At 33.1% G+C, this 21,988-nt stretch overlaps 2 protein-coding genes and 1 long non-coding RNA gene across 15 annotated transcripts in view; 1 reads left to right on the forward strand and 2 right to left on the reverse strand.

Annotated features, from left to right (window-relative positions):
- abcc13 (ATP-binding cassette, sub-family C (CFTR/MRP), member 13) overlaps nt 1–12,368 on the reverse strand; it is a 23,948-nt gene extending 11,580 nt beyond the window's left edge. For 4 of the 12 annotated variants that reach the window (XM_073940721.1, XM_073940720.1, XM_073940718.1 and 1 more), the window contains exons 1-14: nt 12,078–12,368; nt 11,776–11,818; nt 10,870–11,002; nt 10,600–10,775; nt 10,328–10,511; nt 8,976–9,207; nt 8,812–8,877; nt 6,139–6,276; nt 5,196–5,342; nt 5,042–5,117; nt 4,908–4,956; nt 2,732–2,789; nt 1,963–2,182; nt 1,187–1,338 (exon numbers count right to left, since the gene is read on the reverse strand). In XM_073940721.1, coding sequence (XP_073796822.1) covers nt 1,187–1,338; nt 1,963–2,182; nt 2,732–2,789; nt 4,908–4,956; nt 5,042–5,117; nt 5,196–5,342; nt 6,139–6,276; nt 8,812–8,877; nt 8,976–9,170 — 1,101 coding nt within the window. In that variant the 5' untranslated portion in view covers nt 9,171–9,207; nt 10,328–10,511; nt 10,600–10,775; ... (1 more) ...; nt 11,776–11,818; nt 12,078–12,368. Of the gene's footprint in view, nt 1–1,186; nt 1,339–1,962; nt 2,183–2,731; nt 2,790–4,907; nt 4,957–5,041; nt 5,118–5,195; nt 5,343–6,138; nt 6,277–8,811; nt 8,878–8,975; nt 9,228–10,327; nt 10,512–10,599; nt 10,776–10,869; nt 11,003–11,775; nt 11,819–12,077 lie in introns of all 12 variants that reach the window. The other 8 variants (XM_073940716.1, XM_017353990.4, XM_073940715.1 and 5 more) reach the window with 3 other exon arrangements.
- Nucleotides 12,169–19,664, forward strand: zgc:112408. Of its 2 annotated transcripts, NM_001017597.2 has the most exons (7): nt 13,202–13,328; nt 13,425–13,531; nt 13,666–13,735; nt 13,829–13,911; nt 16,007–16,210; nt 17,347–17,481; nt 19,154–19,664. In NM_001017597.2, exons 1-7 carry the CDS (start codon nt 13,232–13,234, stop codon nt 19,340–19,342), a joined length of 885 nt encoding a protein of 294 aa, NP_001017597.2. In that variant the 5' UTR covers nt 13,202–13,231; the 3' UTR covers nt 19,343–19,664. The 2 variants fall into 2 exon arrangements, with proteins under 2 accessions (XP_073796468.1, NP_001017597.2); XM_073940367.1 differs by lacking the exon at nt 16,007–16,210 and having other exon boundaries at nt 12,169–13,328; nt 19,154–19,660.
- LOC141380703 (uncharacterized) overlaps nt 15,079–21,988 on the reverse strand; it is a 15,017-nt gene continuing 8,107 nt past the window's right edge. Inside the window, exon 3 of the long non-coding RNA XR_012399394.1 lies at nt 15,079–18,335. This is a non-coding gene — a long non-coding RNA (uncharacterized lncRNA). The remainder of the gene's footprint in view (nt 18,336–21,988) is intronic.

A 21,988-nucleotide genomic window follows, 5' to 3' on the forward strand; every position in this document is an offset into this window, starting at 1 on the left:
TTCCTTGCATCTGTTATATATTACTAAACTACCTGACAAAAGTCTTGTTGCCTATCCAAATTTTAGGAACAACAAGTAATAACTTGATTTCTAGTTGATCATTTGGTATCAAAATGGCTAATATGAAAGGCAAAGACCTCTGGGTTACGCTTATTTTACCAAAATAAAACATGATCATGCCTTGATTTTTAATTATTTAATTAGGACAGTAAGGTCTGACTTTGTGTCAACAAAAGTCTGGTCACTTAACAGAAATTAAATATAAAGTCATTGTGCAGTGGGGAAAGAAATAATATTATGTATGACTCGCATGAGCTTGTACGACTGCGTCTATACATCTCTGAAATGACTCAAATAACTTATTAAAAAAGTCATCTGGAATGGTAAAAAAAAAGCGTTCCTGCAGGACTCCCAAGGTTCATTAAGATTTTTTGGAATTACCTTCAATGCCTCCTCCATCTTACCCCAGACATGCTCAATAATGTTCATTTCTGGTGACTGGGCTGGCCAATCCAGGAGCACTTGACCTTCTTTGTTTTCAGGAAATATGATGTGGAGGCTGAACTATGAAAAGTGGTGCTATTCTGCTAATGTAATGGGCAGCACAAATGTCTTAATACTGTACCTCAGGTTGATGTTGCTATCCACTCTGCAGATCTCTCGCACGCCCGCATACTTAATGCAACCCTAATTTTTTTTCCTTCGCCAAACTTGACTGTTTTTGTGAGAATCTTGGATCCATGTGGGTTCTAATAGGTCTCCTGCAGCATTTGTGATGATTGGGATGCAGATGATTAATTGGATAAATTTACCTTCTGCCACTTTTCCAAATGATCAACTAGAAGTCAAGTATTATTTGTTGCTCTTACAACTGGTATCAGTTATGTTTCAAAGTTTTTGAATTTCTTTCTTCTGTTAAACACAAAACAAGATATGCTGAAGAATGTTGGAAGAAGCAGCCAGAGTAGGAACAATAAACACTATGGAAGTCAATGGCTGCTTTTTCCTACATTCTTCAGTATCTTATTTTGTGTTCAATAGAAGATAGAAACCCAAACAAGTTTGGAACTAGTGGAGGATGAGTAAATGATGGCAGAATGTTAATTTTTGATTGAACTATCCTTTTATTCTCTTCATTGGCATGCTGTGATCGCCTCCACACTGGCCTCTAGAGGACAAAACTCACCTGAGTGAGCGCTTGCATCAGTTTTCTGGTGTTCATTTTCTGTGAGTGCACAGGCAGATGAAGAACATCCGACAGCAGTTCAGTGTGTAGGGTACGGGATGCTTTGAGAGAACCACAAGTCAGGCAGTAGGCGGCACAGCACACTAGGAAGGCTGAAAAAACAAAACAAAAAAACACAAGCGCTTTTCACTTAACAACGGTGTTATTGTTGTGTTCTAAAGAATATTTGTTCTGGATAGAAGAAAAATGATTGCAATCAGCAATATAAATACAAGAATGTGCAATGCTTGCAGCACACAAACACCTGGTCAAAAGTTACAAGCCAATAAAGAAAATCAAGTGAAATAATTTCACCATTGAATCCTGTATGCTTGGCTAGGCCATTAAAAAACTAAGTGGTGTTTTACTGTACCTTCAGCAGCACAAGGCATGTGAAAAAAGACACAACATCATTAGTCTACCAGTTGTTAACATGGCATGTAAAAAAAACAAGCCTGAGGTGTTTTGCTTTTCTATATGTCACTTGTTTTAGGCCTGGTTAAACAGGCAGTGATGTAGAGGTGGGCTTTGATCTTCTGTAAAGGCTAAGTTTAGACACATTACTATATAACAGAGTGACTTATTCTAAGGAGAAAATTCAGAAACTTACAGGTTTATTTAGTACAGTCATTTCTTATGTCAAAAGATCAAGGGAATTTTGATTTTTAAGCACATGTACAGTGTTTAAATCTGTTATATATATAGTCTCTTCTGTGAAACTACAGGTTGACAATGACCTTGCAGGAGTCCAAGCAGCGCATATGCAGACAGACGAGAGTTTCTGAGCTCTTTCCAGCCATCCAGGCCTTGAACTTCTTTGGCTTCACCCGTCCACATGCACAGGACACCATCTTGTGCTAAACTAACAGCACACACTGACAGGTAGACCAGCGAGCACACTGAAACCCAGTGCCAGCCAAAAGCCCCCAAATACAGCCAGCAGGCTTCCCTGAACTCCTGAAACAACACAAACAACTGCTTTTAAGTAGAGGATTTTTTCACTTACAAATAAATTGTTTCATTTTACCATGTTTTTCACTTAAAACTTTGCTTTTATTATACAAATAAGTAATAAGTGTACAGTTTGGACACTAACTAAATGGTTACTTAAACCCAAAAAAAGTTGAGGGGGTTGCTCCCTCAAAAATAAATGATCAAATTTCAAGCAATCACTAAATTTACATATTCATTATTCACTGAAAACCATCATTCTTCAATCTGATGGCAATTTTCATTTGATTTATTTAACTTTTAATTTACATTTATTTATTCAGCATGGATTTTATCCAAAAAGGCTTAAGAGAATTCCAACAAATAATAAATTCATTTAAATTAAATATATATATATATATATATATATATATATATATATATATATATATATATATATATATATATATATATATATATATATATATATATATATATATATATATGGTATTAATTTAAAAGGTATAAATTTAAACAAGCATATACACAAACACACACATGCATGCACAAACATACATTTCTGAAATGATAGTGATCTCTTTTCTCATCAGAATCGTTCTGCTTTTCCTGACACCTGTAAAAATTAATACACCAAAAAGGTTTAGCAGACTGCAAGTATACAGTGCATATCAGCTCAACAAAACAAGATGTTGTTGATACCAAGAGAAACTCATTTAAACATGGAACAAAAAGGTAAGTCAGAAGCCCTGTTCAGTCATCATCCTGTTACCATCAAGCCCTGCCTGTGATTCTGTGAATATCATCCTTCCTTAACCTGCCCTAACCCCTACAACTAGTGCAGTGGCCAGAGAGAGCAAGAAAAGCATGATAAATTCTCTCAGGGGGATCAGAAAGATATTAAAATCAGAAGCACTGCTAATGCTCTTAAATGCACTGATGTTAGCCTTGGATTAAAGCAATTTTAATATATTAATGCTGGACAGTGGAGACCCGTGGGTCAAGTCAAATGTTCTGGACTCTGCCTAATCAAAAGGCAAAGGATAATACTGCACAAATGCAAACATTTGTATTTCTATAATATATGCGTGAGATTTAGGATGCCGACTTAAAGATCATCATGGTAATAATATGTTAAGTTTCTCTAAACTGATTATAGTCTTTATGTATATGCAACATTTTAGATTTAATTAAACATTACGATATGATATGAAAAAATATATATATTTATCAAATCCACCAAATCCTAAAATAACATTATGGTTTAATGTGCATATACTGTACAATGCTCGGCATAATTGAGTACACCCCATTTTGAAAATGAATATTTTTATCCATTTTTCAGTGAATATGGTTAATATATATCTGTGCATTTGACCAAAACAGGTTTAATAAACAGATTTATTTTATAAAATAATATTTTAGTCACAGAACATCTTTAGAAATGGAAAGATAATACATTTAAATTCATGCAAAATTTAGCAAAAAACATAACAAACTACAAAAGTTCAACCAAATTTTATATAGTTTTTGTTTCTCTTGATTTTTTGCTATCTTTGAAAATGTTATTTACAAACTTTTTTTCCCTAACATATACATTTGTTTTACTAATTTTTAAACCATTATTGTAAGTTATTTTGTTAGATAAGCTCCAAATTTGGCTTCAGTACTGACTAAACTAATGTATATGCACAAATATAATATTGTAAAGCATTAATACTTATAGTAAAAATCAATGCTTTTGCACATTAAATTAGCTTATCAGAATCATTTATGAAAGATCATGTGACATTGAACACATTGGAATACTGATGGAAAATTTTGCATTGCCATAACAAGAATAATTTTTTTAAGCTATACAAAACTGATTTAAAAAAAATAATAATAATAACAGCAACAATAAAAATCAATATAAATAATAATAAATCAATAAAATTAATAATAATAAATCAATAATTAAAAAAATTACAAACAATAATAAAAATAAATAAAATAAATAATAATTAATAAAAAATAATAGTGAATCAATAATAAAATAAATAATAATTATAATATTAATAATAAATAAATCAATAAAATAACAATAATAATACTAATAAATTAATAATACAATAATAATAATAATAATAATCAATATAAATAACAATAATAAATTAATATAATAATAATAATAAATCAATAATAATAATAAATCAATAATAAAAATAAATAATAAGAAGAAGAAGAATAATAATAAAACATTAAGCAAAAAATAATAATAAATCTATAATAAAAATAATTGATACAATAATAAATCAATAAATAATCATAATAACAATAAATCAATAAAATAATCATAATATTAAATCAATAAAAAAATAATAAATCAAAATAATAATACATCAATAAAAAACAATAATAAATCAATAATAATAATAAACCAATAAAAAGAATAAATAATAAATACATATTATTATTATTATTATCATCATTATTATTAAATGGAAGAATGGTGTTGTTAAATAGTTTTAGGACAACTTTGATGAAAGATTTTGAACAAATTCAAATGTTAACTACTGTGTGTGTGTGTGTGTGTGTGTGTGTGTGTGTGTGTGTGTGTGTTTGTGTGTGTGTGTGTGTGTGTGTGTGTGTGTGTGTGTGTGTGTGTGTGTAAATAATCTCAACCATTTAAAGAAATACATTCAATAGATTAATTGTACAATATAAAACATTTTCTTTCTAATTACCAACTTACTCGTCACATGGCTGTTGAGTGCTGTCAGCAGAAGACTCTTCTGTAGCCCCTGTTTTACAATGACAAACATATTCACTTAACCAAATAAATAAAACCCCTTTCTTGGTGCATCCTTCAATATATTGTGATTTTACCTTTTGTAAGAAACTGAGAGGTTCCCAGGTCCTCTGTGAGAAAGATTTTCTCCAGATAACAAAAAGACTGCTGTGCCTGTGTAAGTCATGTTAAGACAAATACATTCAATAGCACAGAAATATTAAATCTAACATTTTCTAACATTCAAACTACCTGCTTGAGAACAGAAAACAGTCCAAGGAACTCCAGCAGAGGTGGACGGAGCAATCTGAAGAAACAGACAGATGTAAAGATCTGAGATGATGTCAGAACATTCCCATCATCCACCAGGACGAATGCACCGAGACTTGAGAAAATAACCTGAGTAGAAAAATCGAAAAGCATGGTAAATATGGGTCAAAGGAGAAAATGTGCTCATTGGGCCGTTACAAAACATTGAACTGTGTCAGAGATCATTCCCATTCTTATGAAAGAGTGGCAGGATGGAGATCTCAATTTTCTGACCTCAAGTTGTAATCTAGACTTTGATTTGAGTTTTAATCTCAGAGCTCTGTGGATTTGTTTACTTAGTAAGCCCCTGTGCATCTGGAGAATAGAGGAAAGGTAATTTAAAGTCAAAGTCACAGTGAGGGTAGTTTCGCAACAGTAAGTGAAAAACTGATTTTAAGTAGGATATGGAATATAAAAACACAGGCTGGCAAGGTTTGTTTTCAGTAATCTGTTCACAAACAGTCACCGAGATGCTTTGCCACTTCCAGCTGGTGTTAACACGCATTCAAATGAGGGTGTTTTATGCGCATTTCATCAAGCTCTACTTCAGTTTAGCAGGAGCACTTTCATAAGCATTATCAAATAAACAAGCTCAGTTTTTTTTTCAGTTTTTTGTCTATTAGATTTTCACACAACAGCTCAAATTTAGTCTTGCTTTAGCCAAGACATCTATGCTTGGACATCTTTTAATCCCAAATTTGCTTGGTGGACATTTACAACCAAATATTAGATTGTCCACTTGGGATAAACTGGTAAAACATGTCTTAATAAAAGGTGTAAACAAGGTCTAACAAAACACCGAAAAAAAAAAAAACAGTCAGCCCATCTTGGTGGACAAGTCTTTTTCTTCTCAGGAGGAGGTTTATCCAAAGTATCAAGCACTCACCAGAAAAGGCATACAGATAGAGTCGAGCATTGAGAAAGCAGTGAGAAATCCCTGGATTCTTAGCATCTCCAGCTCCCGGGTCCTTGACTCTGTAACTCTCTGAAAAAACCAGGACTCCCATGTAAGAAGCTTCAGCGCCTAGTCAAAGATAAATTTCAAGTCAGCATGTAAAGAAAATTCTCCCTATTTATATTCTAAAGACATGTTATTGATCTGGTCATAAGATCACCCGTGTATAGATTTCTTTTTTTACCTTGAAATTCTTTATCACAACCCAAGCTCAAATTCAGATATGCTCTCATGAACCAATCCAATTCATTCTTTCATGTATTCATGCATGTCAAAATATAGAAGAAAAGATCCATCTCTGCTTCTTTTTTAATCAGACGTCAAACCAAGCACTTACATAACTAGTGAAATATGGAAGTGATCCCATGCTAGATCACTTTTCTTCTAATGCCAAATCAAAAACTTTGCATTTGTGATATCTTGCTCTAGTGATAGTTTGCTTTCTGAAAATACAGAAAGAATTTTACTGGATTTTTAAAATTTCTATAATATTACATGAGATCGCTCACCCAAAAAATTAGACTTTAGCCCCATTTACTCCCCCTTGTCACAACCCAGTTTGAACTTTTTTTAACACAAAACTGTCTCTCCACTCCACCAATAGCTGGTGTGTGGTGAGCGCACTGGCATAGTTATCCTGTGGCTGCCATCACATGATCCAAGTGGATGCTGCATACTAGTGGTGGTGTGAAGAGTCCCCCCTCATGATTGTAAAGCGCTTTGGGTGTATGGCCATACACAATAAATGTGCTATATAAATACACACATTACATTACACAAAAGATAAATGTTGGAAACCTGTAACCATTGACGTCCTTAGTATTTTTTCCTACTATGGAAGTCAGTGGTTAAGGGTTTCTAGCTTAAAAAAATATCCTTGTTTGGGTTCAGCAGAAAAAAAGAAACTCAAAGGTCTGGAACCACTTGAGTGTGAGTCAATTTTAATTTTTGAGTGAACTATCTATTTAAATATTCTAATTTGAATTCAACAAATAAATAAACAAATAAATAAACAAATAAACCTCATTACTGACATTTCGAGTCAAACATGACATTATAATTAATAGTTTGCCTGAACTTGAAATCGTGATCGTCTTTCTTATTTTGTAACATACACTATCTGATTACAACCAATAAAAAATAGGAGCTTGGGCTTTTTTTACAGTTGGGAATTAACATCATCATACAAGGGAATATGATTTATGTTACACAAGAGCAGGGTGCTAATTACAGTAGGGTTTTGGGAGAGATTGACCCCCCCTAATTAACACTTAATCCCCCTGAAGGGCATCAAAACCAGATGTATGAGGGGTTTAAGAAATAGCTTTCTCTGATCCAGATCTTAAATATTATTTATTAAAAATATATCCATATAAATATAACGGTTTATACTATTGTGAAAGCATAATGTGTCAGTCAACGCTAGAAAAAATTTCATTTAACAGTCTGAAACTGGCAGTTCTAGAGCACCAATAGACATCTTAAGTATTCACAAAACACGTTTCCTATAAAATAAATGTTTATATCTGAATGTAGCCTAAAAAAGGAAAAAATAGAAACATAATTTGTAAAGTTTGACCCACAGTAACCTCTAAAATAGTCACTAAATATCACTAAAACACTAAAAATATATAAATTTTATTAATAAATTAGATGTAATTTAAATATTCATAATTTGTTTCACTAAAGCAGCAGTTCACAACAAGGGGGTCCTGGCCCACAAGGGGGCCTCAGCGAGCTCTGTGGTGGGGTCGCATCACATTTAAAACATTTTTTAGCTGTGGACAATTAGGACGATCATGTTGCCTTAGTAAATTTTTTCCCCTGGCTGACCAAAATTTGATAAATGTGTAATTCTTCCTATACACAAAAAAAAGCTAATTCGCTTTCAGCAGATAAAACAAATGACCCAAGCATACTGGATCCAGGTGAGAAAGCTCCAAACATTTCGGGTTGCAGCGCTAGCAATAGTGGTGTACGAAATGCAGGACATACAAAGATATTTATCTGAACTATGGTTTTATTCCATTTTCTCGGAGCAGAGAGTCCCTGACCCATCCACAGTGCATTATCTGCACCAAAGTTCTTGCTAACGAATGCATGAGGCCGTCCAAATTATTAAGACATTTGCAGATGACTCATTCCCAATACCGTGACAAGCCCAGAGAATTTTTTGAGCACAAGGCAAAAAAATTGACACACCCAAAAAGAGATGAGGGACGTCTAGGGAAAAAGGGGGTCTTGGGCAAAAAAAGGTTGGGAACCACTGCACTAAAGCATGTATTAGCAAACTTCCGAAAAAAGTCAACCCCCTGATTGTCAATGTATAATTCGCACACTGCAAAAGAGTGTGCTCAAATCAATTATTAACTGCAACATTAAAAAAATTGTTGATTTTGTCCTTTTGTCCATTTTTTGACCTGAACTCAACCTTTCTGTGCTGGAAATATTCCTCAGATCTAAATCAGTTTACACCCAGATATATGACTGAGCCACCCTAAGACTAAAATCCTAGAATCACCCTTGATTAGGATTGAAACAAATTAAACTGTGGAAGAACTATAAATGACAGGATCAAGTGTAAGGATTAGGAATTAAAATAACCTGATATTTATGCAACATTTCCTTGATGAGCTGTTCACTCTTTTCTCTGATGACCCGATGAGTTCTCTGAGGAAAAACAAAACAAAATTAAAACACAGAAGAGAGAAATGTAGAGATGCAGTAAACCTCTTAATCATTTTCTGCATGCATTTGTCCTTACTTACCCTGAGCTGTTTGGCTTTTCGCTCCACAGCTGACTTGACAGGGATGAGGACTAGTAGCAATGTCACTCCCACCAACACACTAGGACCCAGTTTAGCCCAAAGTAAGCCCAGATAGAGAGTGACTCGTAGCGGGGAGGACCAAATACAGGCCAAAGTGACCACCAACTCTGCTACACGTTCAGCCTCACCTAACATATCCTCTCTGTGAGAGGTGTCGGAATGCCATCGAGAACTATGGGAAAGAGACAATGTCTTAAATGTAAAGGAGAAGGGGAAAATGAGGGGAGCGTGAACCATAAAGGAAAGAAGAAAAAACTATTTAGCATTTTAAATACATGGAAATTTACAACTAACAATTTCAATGTGACATCACAAGTTTGTGTGTTTTTATATGGAGAGCTGCAAAAAAGACACACACTTACTGGCCACTTTATTAGGTACACCTTTGTGGTACCATTTTGGACGTTCTTGGCTACAGAACTGTGTGAATCTTGGCAGACTTGGCAACATGGCAAAGATTTAACCAAATGCTACAGCTTTTCTACAGCTATAAATATTAAAATATTTCATATTTGCTTTATTTTCTATAACTATTCATTTCTTCATAGATTATGTTCTTACATTATTTTAATTAGATATTGCTGTTACTATTTAAAGTTAACAAGTGATTGTGTAAGCATTTCACTGAACATCATACATTACTCTGTATGTGACAAATAAAAATTTAATTTCTGCAGATCTGACCAATGACAAACTCCCATTTCACATTTACATCCCTAAATGCAATAAGTAACTTTTATTCTAAATCTTATTCTTTAAACAAAAAATTACCAATAAAAAATGGTGTGAAGCATTAAAATGACTGGTGCACCTAATCCAGTGGCTGGTGAGTGCAGTTCATGAAATGTTCATGTGCGTTTGTATCCTACATTGTGTTATGTATATTACCAAGTAACATACTTATAAAACAAATCCATAAGCTTCTATTAACAGCAGAACTAATTTCAGCAATTCTTTCAACCTACTGGCTTCAGGAGAATAGAGCTGGAGTTGTGAAATGCCAACTTTTGGTCTGCAAAACACACCAAGAATTCTGGGTCTTACTTTATTTTATGGTCCATTTGTTGAATTTAAGTTAAAGTGCATCTACATGCCAACTAATTCTCATTAGATTATAAGTAGAATGTTTGTGTTGGGGTCAGTGTAAGTTGACATGTTCTTGCAAGGTTTTTTATAGTCAGTTAAATGTCTGTTTAAAGGAGCAATCTCAGCAGACACTAAGCAGAAAGTCTACTAATACTCAAAGAGACCATCAAAACAAAGTGTTCCCGAGTGTGAATTAAGATTATAACCTTTATCTTTCTGTAGACAGTGCCAGACAGAATTGCATGTGCATTGGCCGTAATTATCCTGCTACGTTTCTCAAAGTGATGCTGAGAAAAAGCACCGCAGCAAAGCGCCCCAAACACCACCAGAGCGTACGTGTATCCAGTCCAGCCAAACATAGCCTGCCTCTCAGAAAACAGGATAACCCATCTGAGGGTAAGAGATTAGTACACAAACATATTAGATGTTTAATTTATATATGCTTGGATTTTAATTTGGGAAACAGTTGTGGTTATACCTGATAGTAATAGGAACTAAAATACTGAAAAGATCAGATGACAATCTCAGAAGCACAATTTTGATTAAAGATGGATGAAATGTCTTCCATAATGTGTAAAGTAGAGAATAACCAGCATTTGTTTTACTGGTTACTAGTAGTGATTTTCTTCCCGAATCATCTTCTAGGTCCGACCTCTGCAAAAATAACATATTGAAAGCATTAGATCTCAATGCATGCATTGTAATGAAACACAATTTCTCTGGCTTGTGCTGTTTTCATTAAAGTTACCTCCTTGTAATTATTCTGTTGTTTTTCCCACTCATGATCAAACACAGAGCAAAGGGTGTGGACAGAGTCCTCATTATACAGCTTTAAAAGGTCAAACAACTGCAGCGGTCCCCTGTGGCCCATTACAACCATCCTGAAAACAGAAAACTGTTAAAGGTTGCTGTTTTGGGAACAGTATATACAAGCCCCTAGCCGGGGGGCCGTTCGAAAGACCCACCCCTAACTGATGAAGGTCCAGAATTACAGTTTTTGCCAGTGCACATAATTATTTTTCATGAGTCTAACATCTAGCTGTGCAAGAAAAATACAATCTGATTTAAGTGAAGTAATCTTTTGCTACTGTATTGTTTTAAATGCGTTTTAAAATAAGTAACTTTTACTCTAAATCTTATTCTTTAAACAAAAAATGACAAATAAAAAGGTGTGAAGCACCAAAAGTGACAGATATTAAAGTTAATTTGAAGACTATTTTGGCTATTGTTGTTATCCAGGATATTTTAAATTAACTTTTTTTGGTTATGATGACCATCAAACAATCTATTTCAGCGAAAAAATTGCTTAAAATGTCACTAAAATGCAGCATTTAAATCTCATAATTAAATATTAGCCTAAATGAGGCAAAAATGTCCACTCTTTGAGAAACAATATAAAACAAGAACTGACCATTTTAATGTGGTCATGTCGTTGGCCCATGAACATTTCCTGCTTGTTATCAAACTAGTTAATAACAAGAGGCAATTCAATAATAACTGCAAGTTAAACAGCTATCATAACATCATTTATTAATATCTGGCTCTTTTTAGATTCTCAAGCTATAAATTAAATATGTAAAACTGGAAACACGTTGGGACCATTGTTTTTGTTTACATCTCAAAATGGTCTATACTACCTCTAATTCAGGCTTACCTATTCCACCACCAAAAGATGCTCAAATAAGACTTCCCTTTGACTGCGAGCATAAAAAACACAAATCATCTGCATTCATTGAAACAAATCAATAAAAATCAATAGATGTAACATAAAAGTTAAAATCAAAAGTTAATGTGTGGTACTGATATAAAAGAAATAAAAACCTTACTTGACATATTTAATCAATTGTGAATTGTGTACAAGTCTTCATCATAACAAAAATGTGGTCAATCTAAAAATGAGACTTTCCTTTCACAAACTGTGGAAAAAAACAAACAAACAATAAAAGTTGTACTTACCTCATGTTATATAACACAGGCGACGTCTGAAAACAATATAATGTCCCGAAGCGTGTAAATGAGAGACTGCATCTGCGTCTCATGCATACAGCCTGAACAATAGAACAGAGGAAAACACACGAAGTAGCCGACACATCACGTTATTTACACTTGGCGACGATATTCACGTTTTAGATTTCCTCTGAGATATCTTTGCTACATTAAGAAACGTTTTCTGAGTGAAATTAAACCGCGTCTTGCTCAATAGTGGAGTGCAGAGCGCACCCATGTGCATTGAGATCTCCGCTTTTTGGCTAGGGGCGTGTCTTATAGCTGTCAATCATTTTGTTGGGTACCATATCCTGAAAATGTTAAATTGAGCATTAGTACTTTGTTTTTTTAAACATTACATTATTATAATATATCGTAACAACTTGAGTAGAAGCAGATTTTGTATCAATCTTCTTACATTCATTTATAATTTTATTAGATTTAACTTAAATTAATAAACGACATTAATGTTCTGTGGATGCAGACTTTTAACCTCCTCTTTAAAACCTCTTTGACCTTTGGCGGCACATTTATAATATTCAGACTAATTTAATAAATTAATGTACACAGTTGCACTTTTAATAAGGAACACTAAAGCTCCTAAAATTATATTGTATCAATAGAATTTATGGTAATATTTAAAATATGAGGGACCTATTATTTTATTATAGTAGGCTACATTTTGATTTCACCAGATCTCTTTAGATTTATTTAAAGCAACATTAAATACAATTTTAAATAAAACCATAGGCTTTTTTGTTTGTATTAATTTAGGATGTCTAAATTCGAAGGAAGAGAAATAAAGCTACATACAGTCAACATAATGGAACACTTAATTGATTTACGTCTTCCATATTCTAAAGCATTTATCATCTGACTAAGAAACAAACAAAATATTTGTTTGCTGTATGTTTGCATGTGTAAACAAAAAGATAATATGATGATATTTGATAAGGCCTTGTAGGCTAAAGGAAGTGACTGACTTTCAGGTGTAACACGAGCTGTTGCTTAGTAACATACAAAGTGTCGCGTGTGAAAATGGGCGGCAATGGAAACAGAGCGTATTTAATCTCACTCAGAGTACCTGTACATCTAATTTAAACAGAAAACAAAAACGTTTGACCATGTCTATAATGCTGTCTCCTTCGCGTGAGCTTTCCCATAACAAAATTGAACCTATCGCAAATGAAGAGAGTGACACAAATGTCATAGTCCAGTCAGGTTTGTAGAGTTTTTCTTGATTTCTTGTTATATTTAATCAGCTAACGTTAATTTTGAATCCATCGAGACTGAGCTCTTACCTTTGGGTTTAATCAGATGGGGATCAATCCAAGAGTTGTGGGTTCTGTGGATACATCCTCACTTTCTTCTCTTGCCTTCTTATCTTTTTTACTTTTCCTGTCTCAGTGTGGTTTTGTATGAAGGTAAGTAACAACATATAACATCATACTTACTTTACTAAAAACAAAAGTTTCATTATTAGCAAAGAATAACATTTTGCCTAAATATACATCATTTCAGCCATTTCTTTTTTTTCCATAACATTTTTTATTAAAAGGTTGTTCAAGAATATGAGAGAGCTGTTATTTTCCGTTTGGGACGACTCCTTGGAGGTGCTAAAGGACCTGGTTAGTACTTTGAATCATGAATAATTTATTAAAAATAGTCTGCTTACTGCACACTTGTGACACAAGCAGTGCTTTTATTGATTTTTTTTAAAGGTTTGTTCTGGATTATTCCATGTATGGACACATTTCGAAAGGTCGACTTGAGGACGGTGTCTTTTGACATCCCCGCTCAAGAGGTTAGTAATTCATTTAAATCCATACTGTAAGGAAATTCCAGATTTTTACAACGTTACTGTAATTTTTCACAGAAAATTACAAGAGTATAATTTACCGGATTTAACTGTAAATATTTAAAGTAATGTGTTGTATTTATAATTTGTTGTGAAATTGATCAAATTAGCATGATTGCTGCAAATTACTGTAAAAGGCACTATATCTTTTGCATGTTAGTTATAGAAATCAAACTGTTTTTATTTCATTCAACATAGACATTAATACAAATTAACTTTTATACTTGGACTGGTACTTATTTGATTTTTAGAAATAACAGAATGTTATTGCAGGCCCCAAAACAATTTGGTTCCATCTTCAAAAATAACTTGAAAGAAAATCATCCGGTTTTGAAACGACACAAATCTCATAGTGAATTTTCGAGTGAACTTCATCTTTATTTAATTTTATAAGGTTAACATGGAAATATGAAATCACTTTTAATAAACATAATTGTGCTTAGTTAAAACATAATAAACTAAAGTAATTAATTTATAAAACCAAACACTGTTTAACACTCAAAACAATTTCAAAGTTAGGGTAAATGTCAAAATGACAAGCTGAGGAAAGCCTGCTTCACAGTAAAATATAGTCAATTCTACAAGATAATACTAAAGTATAATACACTATAGTTGTAACTTCACATTAATTTAATTTAACAAAATCCCAGTAACTACCTCACAGTAATTTGTTGTGAATTTACAAATAGTATTTTACTGTGAAAGTAATGAAATTATTAGCCAGTAATTTACTGTGAATTTAAGGTCAAATTTTTACATTGTACAAAAACTGGCTAAAATAGTTAAGGGTATTGTTTAAATTAATACTAAGGGACAGAATGCTTCATTCTGATTGGCTGATGAACATTATTAAAGTGTGCAGATATTTTTAGATAAATGCACAGTTAAAGTAGTTCCAGGCAGGTTTTAACTGCATTAGATTTCCACATCACTATACTGAAGTGAAGGATTTCAACTACTTCACAGCCTAATACTGTCAAAAGTCAAATCAAAAGCAAACGAAAACAATAGGCTGACATATAAAAAAACTGACATATATCATGAAATACAACATGTGAACAGTGTCTTTAGGTGTGGTGACCATGTAGTATAAGCAAAATACTTTACTCCAGTCCAATTTATTTAATTTATTTTGAAAAAACAAAAAATAAATCATACACTTAAAACAATTCTTCAAACAAAATACGTTACACCATGGTTGAAATGGAGTGGGAGGAAGCGCAAGCTTATTATTTTCCCCACCTCATTACCGCACACATCATTCATCTATACTTCATTTTATCTCTTCTTTGTACATGAGATATATTTCATCCTTTTTGCAGCTTTTACATATGATATGGTTAAATCACTATTTGTAAATTTTCTTTGTATAACATAGATCCAAACGTGGTGTATACAGACAATAATTAAAATTTTATTATACCTTTTTTTGTTTTTTTTTACAACCACCTCTCATTATATTCCTTAAATAATATATATTTTATACAAAGTTTTCTATTGATTACTATCCTGACATTGTTTTAGAATATTTTATAGATTGTTCCACAATTTCACACAATGACAGACATACACAAACTTTTTAAAGTTGTTCTTGTTTTCAACATCCGGAAATTTTGTTCTTCTCTCAGATTATATCGTCCATGTCTTTCTTCAAAAAAAAAAAAAAAAATTGTTTGCATTTTAGAAGTAGCTATTTCCTAGCTTTAACATAAACTGTGTCATTAAATTTAACCAGATCATTAAACTTAATCTTCAATTTAAAAAAAAAAAGATTTTGTATGCTCCAAAAACTCCACATTTTCTATCATTCTAATTACTTTCTTCTGTATTGTACTTGGGGATCGTAAATTAGATTTATATGCATTTCCCCAAATTTAAACACAATAACTCAGTGCATTAGATAGATTATTACAAAATAATTACTGCATTACTTCTCTATTAATTTAACAGCTCATCGTCAATTACTCTTTACATAATAACTTGAGGTTACACGTTTAATATAATCCTGAACCAGGTTTATATTTGATATATTTCTCTTTAGGTGTTGACCAAAGACTCAGTGACTATCATGGTGGATGCAGTGGTCTACTATCGAATCTTTAACCCCACTGTCTCCATTACTAAAGTGGAGAATGCAAATTATGCTACACAGATGCTTGCACAGACTACATTACGAAACATGCTCGGAACTAAGAGCCTGGCAGACATCCTAAAAGACAGAGAGGAGATGTCAGAACAGATGGAGGCAAGTTGCACCTGCTTTAGTTCTACCTTTAAAAATAGGTTCTTTATTGGCACAAAATGTATTTCTTTAATATAGAAACTTTAACAGTCAAGAAATCTCACACAAGTCTGCACAAAATGATAATAACACACTGTAAAACCCAAAAAGTTAAGTTAACTCAAACCATTTCAGTTAACAGATTGCAACAAGCCATTTCAGTTCAAAAACGAATCCTAATGAGTACTGTGAACATAATCCATTTGAGTAAATGAAGCAATTTGAGCACAGTAAAACCCAATAAATGAACTCAAACCAACTGAGTACTGTAAAACCCAATAAGCTAAGGCAAGTCAAACTGTTTGAGGAAACCGATTGCAACAAACCATTTGAGTTAAAAAACTAATCTATATGAGTTGAAATACTGGGGTATTTAATTAACTCATTACCTTTAACATAGTTGAAAGTTTAAAACTCCTTTCAAATGAGTAGAATTAACGTTCAGTACATTTTGAGTTACCTACACTCATTTCATTTGATGAAGCTGACTGTTGGGTTTTATAATGTAATAGATGTGTTTCAAATGTCCTGTTCACACAGTGGAGGCTCATATAATAATATTAATTGTGCTTTTTTTATCTCACGATTCTGACTTTCTAGCAATTGAAAATTTAAATCTTACATATTTTTTTTCTACATTATGTAAACTCAGATTTCTGAGGAACAACAACTGAATTGTGAAATATAAACCCAGAACTAAAAGATTTTAATTATACTCAGAATTGTCAAATACAAAGTCAAGAATTGAAGAACAATGTTTAGAATTTGGATAATTTTTCAGTTTTGAGTTATATCTTTAAATTCTGCCTTATTCTGCATATAAACTCTTTAGTGCAAGAAATAAAGTTGCAATTCTGTGAAAAAAAAACACAGAATCGCAAAATCGAAAATCCCTATTAATGACTCAATCACACTTTAGATTTTCCCTTTAAAAAGGTTTATTTAGTTAATGTATTTAATGTATGTATCAGAATAAATAAACAAATAATGCTTTGGAATCCCTTGAGGGATACTAAATAGCAAGTACATTTTTATTTTTGGGTGAACTAGCTCTTTAAATGTACTGTGAACTGTTGATCATTTTATTTTGTGCCTGACAGGCTGTGCTGTATTCTGCTTCCAAAAACTGGGGGATCAAAGTGGAACGGGTCGAGCTCAAAGACGTCAAACTGCCCACCACTTTACAGAGAGCCATGGCAGCTGAAGCCGAGGCCAGCAGGGATGCCCGAGCCAAGGTGTGTGTCTGAGCACTGAAAGATTGTTACATGCTTTAAACGCACAAACACATGCTATACTGTCTGCTCTGGCGGGCCTGCCAAGTTTAGTCTTATCAGCTTTGCAGCTTTGTGTTCAGTCTGTCTGGAGAGACACGGTGTTCTCTGATTGGTGGATAAACACCGGCAGCCCCTCACACACAGTCGGTCAGGGGTGTAGATGAGCTGTAACCCCCTTAAGCCAATCAGTTTCCAAAACAAGACCTACAGAGGAGTACAACACTTGCAGGTCAAGTTGCTATTTGTGATGCGTGAGGACTCACCTCGAAGAATCCATTATACTGTATATTATTTATTTTTGATTCTCCCCCTAAATTTAACTAACTTTTCATTTAACTAACTAAATTTTAAAGAAGTTTTTTCGATGCATCACATATTTCCCCATTTATTTTCCACATATTATATAAAAAATATAAATACATTTTAGGAATACATAATATTTTCTGTTACAATTTAATTTAAGCTGCAACACAGTGGCGCAGTAGGCAGTGCTGTCGCCTTACAGCAAGAAGGTTGCTGGTTCGAGCCTCGGGTTGGTCAGTTGGCATTTCTATGTGGAGTTTGCATGTTCTCCCTGCGTTCGCGTGGGTTTCCTCCGGCTGCTCCGGTTTCCTCCATAGTCCAAAGACATACAGTACAGGTGAATTGGGTAGGCTAAATTGTCCGTAGTGTATGAGTGTGAATGAGTGTGTGTGTGTGTGGATGTTTCCCAGAGATGGGTTGTGGCTGGAAGGTCATCCGCTGCGCAAAAACGTGCTGGATAAGTTGGTGGTTCATTCCGCTGGGGGCGACTCCGGATTAATAAAGGGACTAAGCTGAAAAGAAAATGAATGAATGAATTTAAGTTAAGCTAAATGTTTATTTAAATGAGTTCTGTGAAGGCTATACTATACATAACATGACAGTTTTTCTCAAAGAAAGTTGTTTAATGATTTGTTCATCGTTTTCATGACTCTCTGTAGAGTAAATTCCATTATTATGATTATGATTTCATTTATTAACAGCGATATAATGTAAACTACACTACATTTCACTTGGTCAATAAATTAAAATATAGATACTTATATAGCTAAATATACATTTATACAATTTTTTATTAACTGATTCAGCAATTAAATAACTAGAATATCTGTTTTGCAGCAGCTTTATTTATGATCCCTTTTTAATTTTCAATAATGCTCTTATTGTTATTATTATAAAAAATAACCATAATATTAAGTGACCAAAAAAGTCACTATTGAAAAAAAAACACAATCTGTATGTTCATGCTGCATTTTAAATTAACCGATAATTTAATAACCTGAAAGAAAACAAAATTGTTTATTTTAATCATCCATCCTTCCCTTTTTTACATTGATGTTATCATCCTTCCATATTAGAGCTCTCTCTCATTGATCACTATAACAATGCAAGTCACATTGTTGACTGGAAACCTGAGCCTTTATGTTCTCACACTATGGCACAAGTGGAAAAACAAGCTGGAAATCAGCTCAACGGAAATTTCCGAGTAATTAAAGGTGTGTGCCAGCGGTCAGACTGAGTGAATTGTGTTTATATGAAGAATGAATTCATGCTTACTGAAGTGTTGCCTTAGTAAAATGAGCATATTAAAGCTGTTCTCAACCCTGAACAGGTGATCGCAGCGGAGGGGGAAATGAAAGCTTCCCGCGCTCTGAAAGAAGCTGCAAACGTGATGTCCGAGTCTCCAGCAGCGCTTCAGCTACGCTACATGCAGACGCTGACCGAGATAGCCTCTGAAAGAAACTCCACAATCATCTTTCCTGTACCCATGGACCTCATGTCTGGTTTTATGAGGAGGTGACCATATACTGTATATTGTAAACAAATATGATAATAAACAGCTGTGTTAATGTATATTCAAACAAAACTTGCCCGTAGCTATTGATTTATGTGCTTTGCGTATATTTATGCTTTTAACTGCATAATGAGACCATCATGTCTGTTCTGACAACTTTTGATTTAGAATATTTAAAGGCACAGTATACTTAGATTATTCCAACTGTTTCGACGATTTTTCAAATCCAGAGAAATAAGCTATTTTACGTGTGTCGCCATGCTATTACGCCAAACACCCTATAATTTTTGTTTTTTATTTATATAAAACATGGAAACACCAAAGGTAATTTAATATGTTGTCTGTTTTAATACACTGCTTTATAATAACACTGTAGCATTATAACATAGCTCTAAATGTCTATATTTTGATAAACCACAATCCACATGATCACAGCCAGAAGAACCTGAAGCGGTAGATTGTGGCATGATAAAAGTTCTGCTGCTTTTCATGCTATTTCACACTCGTCTCTCATCAGCAGTTGCTTCAGTGCTCTCATTTGACATATTTCAGCCTTACTCTGCGCCGTGCTACCATGATAAGTTTTGAATTCATGATCATGGTTTCTGTAGGATGTAACATATCCTGTTCCACATTCACATCATCAAACTATATGCCTTTGTTGGTTGTGAACACTCATGTAACAGTGAAAATGACCTAATGTGCCTTGAACTCCGCAGATTAACAAAGTGACTTGTTTTGACACACTCAAAAAATATTTCTCTTTGCTTGTTCAAACTACTTGTTTAAAAATAACTGAAACAACATAATTCGTTAGAACTTAATTTTTTATGTTCAATCCACATAAATTTGTTAAAAGTGTTAAGTTAACCTAATTAATTTGTGTTGGGTCAACATGAATGAATTGTGTGGAACCCTGCATTTTTTACAGTGCATCTTAATTGAAATAGTAATGCACCATACTATTGTTGCTTTCAATAAATCAGCTGGTAATACTTGAAATGTAAACATAAGCTAGGTATCAGTCCAATATAGCAAAAAATTTGTTGAAATGTGCAAAAATGTTTACATTGCATTAATAAAAATTGATTGTAAAAACAAAACCAAATTAAGCAATAATGTGTGTGATAAAATTGCATCTGAGTCAATTTAGTGGTCAGAAGTGACTGCTTGAAGAGAATGTTACAAACCAAACACTTGAAAATTAAAACTTTCCCCAAAAACAAAACAGAACACATAAAGAAATAAGATATTTGTTTCGACATTGCCTAACAACCAAAGTTATTCAACATTTTTGGACTTTTTGGATATCTGCAAAAATTGTGATATCCTGCACCAATAGTTTGAAACCACATATTGTGTGGTTAACTCATATAAATTCTAGTACAAAAAACAGTAATGTGTTTAGAAGTTCCTTTTCTGCCATTTACAGATTCATTATATGAGTGAAAGCTTCATTACAGGGTGTACTTATCTATATCAACAAGTAAATGCAAACTAGGGCTGTCAGTCACTTTAATGTATTACACCGGAGGTTCTCAAACTGTGGTACCTGTACCACTTGTGGTACGCGGGCTTTCTTCTAGTGGTACGCAGAGGAATCAAATATGTCATATGTACATTATACATATATTTCAAAATTTATCAAAATGATTTAAATATGAATATAGTATATAATAATATTTATTATATTATTATTTATTATTATTATTATTATTTCTGAGGTCCAGGCAACATTTCCAGGTGTTGTTCAGAGCTTTAGCTGCTTTACTGGGCTTAATACGCAATTGTATTTTAATACTGCTCATTGTGGTAGTACTTGGAGGGACAATTTTCTTTCCTGAGGTGGTACTTGATGAAAAAAGTTTGACAACCACTGTATTGCACAATGTGGCGATTAATTGATCACATAATAAATTTAGCTGAGAAATACCCTCTTAAAAGATCGTTAATGAAGTAAATGTAAAGCGTTATAGACTTTACAAAAGGTAGTTTTATAAAGTACAATTTCTTTAAATGTATTCTTAAGACACAGAGAATGAACTTCAATGTTCATGCTTTTATTTCAGGAGCTTCACGAAAAGCATCAAATGATAATGTGCAGTTTTGTTTGCTTTACATTTTCTGAGCAAATAATAACAATCTTGAAGTCACCAACTAAAATGTCATTCTGCGTATACTATTGTATTGTTTATATATATTCAAATAAACCAATATTGCTTTAATTGGCAGGTCTAATGCAAATATCTTTGTACAGATATTTTAGTGTAGCCATCTGATAATTGCATCAATTTTGTATAACCTCACAAAAAGTGATTATTTCACATAAAAAAGTAAGTAAAGGCTACTGTCGCAAAAGCAACAAGTTGACTTTACTTAAGTGAGTAAAACTGGACTGTAAAAACTACTGGTTTAAACACAATTCCTTCATGTTGACTTGATTGAGTTAACCTCATTGTTTTTATAACTTTAAGTGGACTGAACATAAACCAATTACGTTGTCCACAAAAAAACTTAAGAGTTGTGTTAATTGAGCTCATTTTAAATAAGTAGATTGAATTAAGCAGCAATTATATATATATATATATATATATATATATATATATATATATATATATATATATCTTTGAGTGTTTTGTGACTTGTAACTAT

The sequence above is a fragment of the Danio rerio genome, chromosome 24 (assembly GCF_049306965.1).
Source record: "Danio rerio strain Tuebingen ecotype United States chromosome 24, GRCz12tu, whole genome shotgun sequence".
Taxonomy (NCBI): Eukaryota; Metazoa; Chordata; class Actinopteri; order Cypriniformes; family Danionidae; genus Danio; species Danio rerio.